Source organism: Montipora capricornis, chromosome 4 (genome assembly GCF_036669925.1).
Source record: "Montipora capricornis isolate CH-2021 chromosome 4, ASM3666992v2, whole genome shotgun sequence".
Lineage (NCBI taxonomy): Eukaryota > Metazoa > Cnidaria > Anthozoa > Scleractinia > Acroporidae > Montipora > Montipora capricornis.
In genome coordinates, this window is record NC_090886.1 from 29,260,959 (window position 1) to 29,270,958 (window position 10,000).

The following is a 10,000-nucleotide window of genomic DNA, read 5'->3' on the forward strand; positions in this document are numbered from 1 at the left end:
AAATGGAAGACAAACAAACTCGAAGAGTTGTTCTTTCCAGATAAACCGTAGAAATTTTCGATACGATTCATGAATTGGGATACTGAAATAAGCATCTGATAAATCTACAGAGGTTAAATAATCGTTGCTGTTGATTAAGTCACGAGCAACATTGATAGTTTCCATTTTAAAGTGTCTTTTAACGACAAACTAGTTCAATGGCTTGAGATTGATAACTGATCCAATTGGGATTAATTTAGAGATATTAGGGAAGTGAAGTGGGGCAATTGCAAACTTAAGCCGCAAGTGTTGTAGTCAACCAGTTACCAATGGCGAGCAAATATCAGGAGTATAAGTTCCTTTCAACAAGACATTTGCAAATTTTAGTGTCATCTAAAGTAAATGGGTAGCTTAATATCTTGCAATATTCTCTTTTTTGAAATTGTTGCTGCTTTGGGTTTTTCTGTGAAAAGGTCTTTGTGAGAGCAAAAAGGCAATGAATTGTTGAGAGAAGGCAATTTACTTTTCTTTCTTGAAAAATAAAAGGGTAAAAACTACCATGCAGACAAGGAAAGAAGAAGAACATTTATCATTGGTCATCATTAGCGAACCTTATTGAAGCATTCCCAGCTTACTGGTTCTGTGAAACTAAGCAAGTATTGATATATCTAAATCTACCGGATGATAACATGCGCGGTATGCTACTAATATGTAATCGCGAGAATTTTTTTGTTGTGAAACCTATCGAGTGTTTTACACGGTTGTGCGAGTTAAGCAGTTCGATTCATTGATGACCAATAAGATCCATCCCCTGTTTAGCAATTGATATATATAGTAACGGGCATGTCACGGATACAAATGACACAGAGGCTTAAAAGTTCTGTGGTCGTATTTTCATCTCAGACCGCTTGACAGAGTAGTTACTATTTTTCCAATGATACCAGGTCATTCCACTTGCAATCGGTCTTGCCATTAAGATACAGACCATTCAGGTTGGCGTAGTGACATTTCTCGAACCACCAGCCACTTTTGTAGCCTGACGCACAGTTGCCAGCTAAATAGTCATCATTATCGCGATCCTTGGTGCTAAACGCATGGCCGCGGTGAACGCCAAGGGAATCACCTGCAGTGCCTGAATGAAAAGAAAAAAAAAAAAAGAAAAAACAATTAAGCAATCAAAATAAGAAGCAGTTTTAAAAACTTGTTTAAAAATGCTAAAAATTCTTAAGACGCACTTGAGATTGTTTGTTGTCTCTACTTGCCACCGACATGAAATCGATGTAACGTGTTTATCACCACGTGAGTGAAATGATTACCAGGTTTTTTCAGTTTCTTGCTCTGTTCTTTTTTTTTTAGCTAACTCACTGGCTTACATATACAACTTATTCTGTCAGTCAAAGCGAGATAAAATTCTTTGACATCACAGTAGAACTGAGTTCTATCAGTTAGAGACAGACTGCACACCTAGTTGAAATGAGAAAGTGTGTCTATCTTAATTAACAAAGGGTTGTTTATTAAATCACCAGAGTTTGCAAACCTGAATATTTCCCCCCCAACTCAGCTGGTATTTTGCTCGCTCACTTGCCACTGTAACTGAACTGTACTCGGCAAATGCTGTATTTCCATGAATGTCTTCCAAGTCCACGCGAAGCTTGTTGCTGCTGCTTACAGTCAGGCGGTGAATCTTGTCCAGTCCAAGCCAAAACTCTCCGTTTAGATTACCAAAGCCTCGTTTGTAGGGCGTCCCACGCGCGGAAGAAATCTACGGAGCCGTCTTGTCTTTTTTGAAAGACCGTCCATCCTCCGCCGGCAGTTTTGTGATCACAGTACACTTCAAATTCTCCCAGACCATCGGGATCGATTTTTGTACACACCACTTATCTTTTCGCCAGAATTGTAAACATCGGCGCAGTTCTTGTTGACTAAAAATTACATAAGCGGGATGAATTCCTGTTAGATATGTTTTGGTTTCATCGTTATCTCTATCCTCTAAAAAGTTGAATAGACATCACACAGGGAAATACTATACGGAGCTAGCGAATATTTCAAAAGCAATTGATCGTAATTTGATTGATTTTTGCGACGGAACAGATGTGAAAATTCTAACCCGACTGGTGTCTTCGAAGTAAATGTATCTAAAATGTATAACTGCAGACCTTTGTCTTGAGAGCCGCCAGATTCGTTTGCTTTCAGCGCAGTTATTGCTTCTTTGATCTCAGTGTGAGTTGCTGCTCGATCTTCTTACAGCAGTGTGGTCCGGCGTAAAAGTTGTTATTCACGTTGCACTGGGGTTTACTAATACCAGGGCTTTTTGTTGTTTGCACAGAAGTTTTGGCAAATGTCCCAACGAAAATCCCCAGTAAAAAGCAGAGCTAGCTGGAATGCCATTGTGCACTGGTTCTTTCAGGAAAACTCTTCTGTGAAGTGGAAGCAAAAACTGCGGGTATAAAATGATTTCTAAGACTTGAGGTTCAGTTCATTTAGTCTTTCCAAACCAGATTTTTCTTGTCTCCTGCGCTCTATTTTGGGAATGCTGAATTCATCGATTCCTACCAATCAAATAACAACACATTGTAGTGACTCACAGACGAGGCAGTTGACAACTTTCTGCTGACAATAGGAGAGTTCATCAAAATTTTATGAGATTTTTCTAGCAAAAGAACATGGGCACCCAACGAGTAATTATTATTTCGGTAATTGTCTGTTCGGAAGGATGGTGGGTTAACATTTTCAAATATTCGAACTTAAACTTTCGAGGTGTAGTAAGATTTTTTCGACATTTCTTCTGAACAGAGATTTAGCTATTTCAGAAAAGTAATGAAGTGTGAAGAGTGCGAAGAGATGCGTAGAAATTTCGAAACCACATTGAAGAACGTTTAAATTTTGCTAAGCTGAGTAAGAGTGAACTGTGACGCTGGAAGAAAATTTGAAGATTTATAACTTCTATCATAAGCATCCCATCCGGTGCCCAGCCTGTCACGACTTTATACCGCATTCACCCCAAAGTTTTAAACCGTTTAAAAGCATGTTTATTTAAACATGTCGTAAAATTGGTTTTCTTGATACAAGTTTCTACATGACATAATGTAGACTCCCAATTCAACACAATTAACAAACCCATTAGAACTTACACGAACCCTACGTAAATTTAAGTCTTCAGTCTTTCCGTTGCTTCATTTTTTTATTTTGTTAACACCTGGTTTAATTAAACGTGTTTAGGGGTTGGTTGTGAATCGGGTGTAAGAAAGGCAGACTATCGAGGTTGGGCGTGAGGAGGAAGAAGGGAAGATGCCCTCTGAGGGTTTCTTTCTGTCTTGTCTCGAATTAAATTTCTTTACCATTTCAGGATGAGTAAGCTTCACTTGTAGACCTACGAGCCCTTTGAAGCATTTCTTTGATATATTTCCTTTTAAATCCTACAAAGAGATGGCAAAAACAAAACAAACATTAAAAACCGTTTGGTTGTGGTAATAAGGATAGAAGACTGAACTATGGCAATCATTACTTTCCACTAGAAAACCAAAGGTCCAAAAGAGCCTCAAGTGGCCGAATTGAGGGGTGAGGGTTAGCGTTAGGCCTAAGCTAACCTTAGGGTTAGGGTTATTCTGCATATATTACATCCTGCATAATTATGCCATTCTGTAGGTTATGCCTCATGCCATTTCGCAAACTCACTCCGCCTTTTGCCCTCAACGCATTAATTACTTTTACTCTTAAAAGCTCCCAAAAACTTTTCGGGCCTGAAAAGCAATTCTTGAAACTGAGATCTGTCGAGAGAGGATGAGAGGCCTCTTCCAATGATATTTTTGTTCAATCTAAATTTAGCCCGTGGTCACGCCGTGGATTGATTAGTTGTAATTGATCATTGACGGCGCGACCGTGGGCACGGGACCATAATAACTTTCACAGCATGGCCCGAAGCTTAAAGGGGCAATTTCCCGGTTTTGCGCATGTCCAAGCCTTGGCGATAACAGTTGTAAATTTTACGGCTTCTTACTGAACTAGATGATATTCATTAATCACTGAGAGTATTACAGCAAATAAACTGAATGAAAGGGCCCAAATTTGGTGGAAGATACTGCGGGTTTACACAGAAAATATCCATTTACTTTTGACCTCGAATTTATTGTACGGGTGGAACATTTTATTATACGCACGAGTTATCTATTCCCATATTCTCATGCATTAGGTTCATAACGCAAAGGAAACGGTTGCAAAAGTAATTCTGATGAGTAATTACCCTTCTATATGACATTGTTTCCTTTTCCTGCATCAGTGCCTTCGATTGTTTCAATAACAATGGAATTAATTCGGCTGACGTTACAGCCGGTTTGCCCATGCGCAGAGATGTGAAACTCTCCCTTTTAAAATTTACTGAAAAAAAAACAATTATGGGGCACGGGGGTGTGTTCACTCCTCGCATCCTCTCTTGGTCACCGAAACTCGCTAGAAAAGCCTCGTGTCAGATTTGTGGCCATCAAGTAGATACGAAACTGTTCTCCGAAATATCGAGAAAAGTATATACGAAAACGTTACCATATCTAATGCAAACCATCTGGACTTTTCGTTGATGGCTCCAAGAAGTACAGCCTGTAACAAAAAGGAAGTAAACCTTAATAAATCTTTTCATAAAATTGAATTTAACGTTGTTTTTAATGCTCAAAGGGTTTTCGATCTAGTTTTTGCTTACAACAAACCGTTTGATTTGCAGTGGGTTTAGCCATCAATAGGAGTGATGGTTCAGTATTTGGGTATATTCACCTCGGATGGAGATTAAAGCAAAGTATAAATAGTCACATTCTGCACAGATTTGGGAATTAGTGCAGGTAGAGGGGATATTTCCTAAAGAAAAAGGCCGTCTCCATGAATAAAATACTTAAACCTGTTATTTCTGACGATCAACTTCGGAAAAAAATCTAACACCCTTTTTCGATTACCAGACTACTTCGTTACAGATTTTCAAAAGCTTACATTATTAAGAAAGAATCGCTTACCTTGTCCAAAATTGTTGCCAAATTTTCTGGTTTACAAATGACCAGGACGTAGTTTGCTCCCATTTTGGGTAAGACCTCCATCGCCTGTTGAAACTTTCCTTTCTTGTTCATTTGCAGTTCAGGAATTGCATCGACTTCAATAATTTCTAGTTGACGAGCCAACGAATATACTTTCATGCCTATCCTGGCGTATTCATCTAAAAGTGATCACATAGTTTGAAGCCATCAAATTTTTCAGGAATGGAAAATTTAACACGGTATGACTACGGCCTTGCCAAAGTTTTTCTGAGTTTTGAAAAATTATCAATGTTTTTTACAAATTTTGTGCAATTACCCAGTAAATAATAGGGCACGAGGTTCCCAACAAGACTGACCACCCGGCCCATCCACATTGAAGACAAAGAGAAATCTAAGGGTGACAAACGATTTTCGCATGCAGCCTGGACTATGTCATGACTTTTGACACGTGCACGACTAGACAGAGTTGTCTTAGTCTGACTTACCACTGAACACGATTGGTGGTGAGGTCGTGGCGTAAGTTAGTCGCATGCGAAAGTCGAAAGCAAGAGTCTGACGTGCTAAATCTTCCTTAACGATAGTCATAGTACAAATAACATGTGTTAATGCGCCTTTCAAGAGAGTCAAGAACAGAGACCGACAAATCGGATTCAAATCTACCAATTACAACGCTGGATGTGATGTACTTGTAGAAAATGACCCCAATCTCTGAGCTCATCACCAGGACCCCACAACTTTCATTTTTCTCCTTGGTGTGAGCTTATTCGACTTTATCCGCTTTGTTATGCGCTTTACCCCATTTCAACCCAAAAACATTAACACTACCGGCAAACGGCGCCGCTTTAAAGAACATTATTTTCATTTGTTATTCGCGAGGTATCCAGCTACGAAAGCAACCGTAACTTACTCTCTTCATATTATCTTAGAACTGAAAGGAGACTGCTCTTTACAGGATCAAAAGTTGATACTTTCCTTCGGAATGAAACAGTTTTGATGAAGGTATTAAGGGTTTCTCTGTGAACGCTGATTAGAGAGTGATTACCTTTTGCAGACACAACCATTGCATGCTATCATCTGATCACCTACCTTCGGCCACAATAGCCACTTGCTCCTTTGGGGTCCTGTCTGAGCCATAGAGAACTCTATGACGTCAACAATGGCACGTGCGTACGTGTCGAAGGAAGGAAGCCCGGAGTATACAAATTCATGTGGTGAGTCCCACGAAATAGCTTTGAATGTCAACAAAGGGATATTTAAGACTTCGGTAAGTGCAAAGGAGTGGTGATCACCGAACGACAAATCAAAGATTACTACTGCGCAAGACATTTTTTCCAAGTTCTCTGGGGAAGAAAACAAATGATCAGCGATTAAAAATACTCTTTGATCTCTGACTAACTGCAAAACCTAGGTATCTTTTCTAACAACTTACTTTATCCTTTTTTCGGGTTCAGTATAAATAACTAGTCATAACTTTGTACAATTAGCTCGCCGACTGACCGATCCGCCGAACGGCTGGCATACAGAATAAACAGACAGAAAAAATAATTAACTCACTGCTCACTGAATAAATAAATAAACGGGTGAGTGAGTAGGTAAGAGAGTGAGTGAGTGAGTGAGTTAGTGAGTGAAATATATAGATTTAGCCAAGCCTAAAAGTGGAGCTCCCTGGTTATTTACTTTATTTATTCTTACTACCTGTAGGGTTAGTAAAAATAAAAGGTTTCCAATTGTCCCCGTGTTGATGTTTCGGTTGCTGCTTTAATAATTCAATCATTTTCTTTGCTTTCTTCTAAAGAAAATTCATTGCATAACTAGTGAATTCCACAGTAAATTTTACGCTAAAAACCGATATCGCATGAATCACGAAGCAATGAATACGATATCGGTTCTTTGAGTGAAATTTACTTTGGAATTCACTAGTTTTCCAATGAATTTTTCTTGAACCGCATGAGTTTTAAAAGAAAACAAGCACACCCTCAGCGAGCGAATGGAAAAGGAAAAAAGCCATTTCAGAGTCAACTGTCAATAGCCAGCGAATAGGAATCACGCTAAAAGTAGAAACCATAAAAAAATTTTGTCAGTTCAGGGTCAAAGAAGAGTTTTACTGATGTACTTTATTTCACTTTATATCTAAAAATGAGATCATTCACATTTTAATGTATTTCATTGAAAAAAGCCAGGTTGGCTTGGAACAAGAATCGGCAAAATATGGCAATGCAAGAAAGGATGAACTTCACACAAGATCCGCTCGAACACTTAAATAATGTTTAGCTGTTTTAAACAAACTTCTGAAAACACACTTAACTGATTAGAGTGTAATGTGAAGTGGTAGTTTTCTATCCCATATGAACCATGTGAGCGTTAGCGGAAATGGGCCTACATAAGGACAGAGAAAAACTCTGACCAGGGTGGGAATTGAACCCACGAGCTTCGGGTTAGATCACCGCTGCTCTACCGACTGAGCTACAAGGTCGGCTACAAGGTCAGACAGCATCCTTCCTTGCATTTATACATGTTCATAGCCGTGACTTTAACATTTTCAGTTCCCACGCTCTGCTCCCGTCTGACCTTGAAGCTCAGTCGGTAGAGCAGCGGTGATTTAACCCAAAGGTCTTGGGTTCAATTCCCACCCTGGTCAGAGTTTTTCTCTGTCCTTGTGTGGGCCCATTTCCATTAGTAGAGCTAACGCTCACATGGTTCATATGGGATACAAAACTAGCACTTCACATTACACTCTAATCAGTTAAGTCTGTTCAAATGTAAGTGCTACACGGCCAAGGTTTGCAAAATTGTAATCCTTCCTTGTTCTTGTACATGTTCATTGCCGTGACTTTAACATCTTCAGTTCAAACGATCTGCTCCCGTCTGACCTTGTAGCTCAGTCAGTAGAGCAGCCGTGATTTAACCCAAAGGTCTTGGGTTCAATTCCACCCTGGTCAGAGTTTTCCTAGGTCCTTATGTGGGCCATTTCCATTAGTAGGGTAATGCTCACACGGTCCATATGGGGTAGAAAAGTATCACTTTACATTACACTCTAATCAGTTAAGTCTGTTCAACTATAAGTGCTACACGGCCAACGTTACAGTCTGTGCATATATGATGAGGTGTGGACGTGCGTTTGGTCTCTCCGTGTTATTCTCTCTTTTTATCCTTACTGCTCGGTCACTTGACACTAGTGAGCTATTTGATGTGGTTAGCTAGCACCTGCCAACAGCGCACAGTTATGCTGATGATACCGGTATCTATCTGGCTTTCAATCCAATCGATGATTCTGATCAAGACGCCGCCATTGCAGCAATGGAAGCGTGCCTCTGTGACATCCGCAACTGGATGATCAATGATATACTCATGAGCAATGAGTCCAAGACTGAGTTTATGCTCATTGGGACGAAGGCGCAGCGAGAGAAAACTAAAAGCGCTACTCTAACTATTGGCGAATCCATCATCTCTCCGAGCACGGAACCCCTTAGAAACTTAGGGTCCTGGTTTGACTGCCATTTCAACCGGAACTTCAACATAACCAAAACTTGTAGGAGTGCTTTTTTCATCTACACAATATTAGACCGTCAGAAAATATCTAAGCAAAGAATCTGCCGAGAAATTAATCAACGCTTTCATCACAAGCAGATTGGACTATTGCTATTCACTTTTATTGTTGGTTTTCACTCACGTGATCAACAGCCATGATTTTCAACGAAAACAAAAGGAAGCGTTTGCATAATAATAGAGTTCAATTCCCGGAGGATTTGGTCGGGGCACCAACATGGCCGCCTTTTCTTTGTTTTGGGCCAGGCATCATGTAACCTTATCAGAGCTTCTAAGGATATGCCACAAATTGCAATACAGAGAAAAAAGCAGCTCTAAGCAAATTAAAAATAAACACTCAGCTTTAAGTTTATATCCCTCCGATGCTTGACTTGAATAACTACGTAGCCACCAGTGTGGACCACAGATATCATGATATGTCAAACTGGATTGAAACCAGCGAAAAATGCAGAAAGAAAGCATCTTCCAAACCGTTTTCCACCTGAACACGAAAAGCGTTGACTGTGAAAGAACTATAGTTGATGTAGTATCGCCGTGTAGCCGCGTCGAGCCACAGAAAGCGCGCGAAAAATGAAGTCTCGTTTATGTTTAGGTGAGTTAACCTGGGTTGAGCCTGCAATCCAATCGAAAAACAGTACCTGGTCAGCAGTCAACTTTAAAAAAAGAACAGCTGACCTCAGTGAGCTCTAAGCTTGAGCTCGCGATATGGTCACGTGATACTGATCAGTGGATACCTTGTTTTGACAGGTGTCAGTCGATCAAAACATGGATGTCCGATTTGAAAGATGTATGCTGTAAACTATCATGATGCTGTTCACATTGGCATATATGGACGGGTGGACTTACGTACGTACGTACGTACGGACGGTCGATGACATCATGGCTATAAGCATCGATGGGTTACCATATTTTCTTAACAATGGTGCTCCGCGCGGGCGTCTGACTGATTGAACGAACGAACCATTAAATTAATAATTTAGGATGCATGCAAGTGTGCTTCTTTCCCTGATCCACGAGCCTAAACCACCAAAACGAGCAACGTCCTCACTTGTCCCATTTTCTGAGATTCAAAAAATCATTAATTTCATTGGTCTCCTTACCTTTTTTTAACGCGTCCTTTGATGAGGTAGATTCGATGGAGATGACTTCAAGGCTCGGCAAGTTTCTGGGGTCACTTCGAAAGTACAATGTGGTGTTGATAAAAGTGATTCTTGATCTTAGAAATTCAGCAAGGTCTTCATCCTCTGGATGATAGATCACGCCTACAGCAATTAACCATCATTTTAGGTTTGTTATGCAAAATTATGATTACGGAAATGATTGTGATTACAATGATAATAACCACTACCAGCATAGCCATCATCGTCTTTATTAAAATCATTATTAATACTTCAATAATTCAAAATAGAAATACCATGACTGCTTTTGTCTTCTTATAATAATAATGATAGTACTAATAATAA

General features: G+C 39.8%; 1 protein-coding gene and 1 pseudogene across 1 annotated transcript in view; both read right to left on the bottom strand.

Annotated features, from left to right (window-relative positions):
* Window positions 1-850: 850 nt before the first annotated feature.
* On the bottom strand, window positions 851-3,100 carry LOC138046461 (ryncolin-1-like; annotated as a pseudogene).
* A 1,885-nt stretch (window positions 3,101-4,985) lies between these two features.
* Window positions 4,986-10,000, bottom strand: part of LOC138044599 (uncharacterized) — an 8,461-nt gene continuing 3,446 nt past the window's right edge. Inside the window, exons 2-4 of the mRNA XM_068891076.1 lie at window positions 9,638-9,799; window positions 6,078-6,331; window positions 4,986-5,170 (exon numbers count right to left, since the gene is read on the bottom strand). Of these exons, the coding sequence (XP_068747177.1) occupies window positions 5,153-5,170; window positions 6,078-6,331; window positions 9,638-9,799 (434 nt within the window). The 3' untranslated portion in view covers window positions 4,986-5,152. The remainder of the gene's footprint in view (window positions 5,171-6,077; window positions 6,332-9,637; window positions 9,800-10,000) is intronic.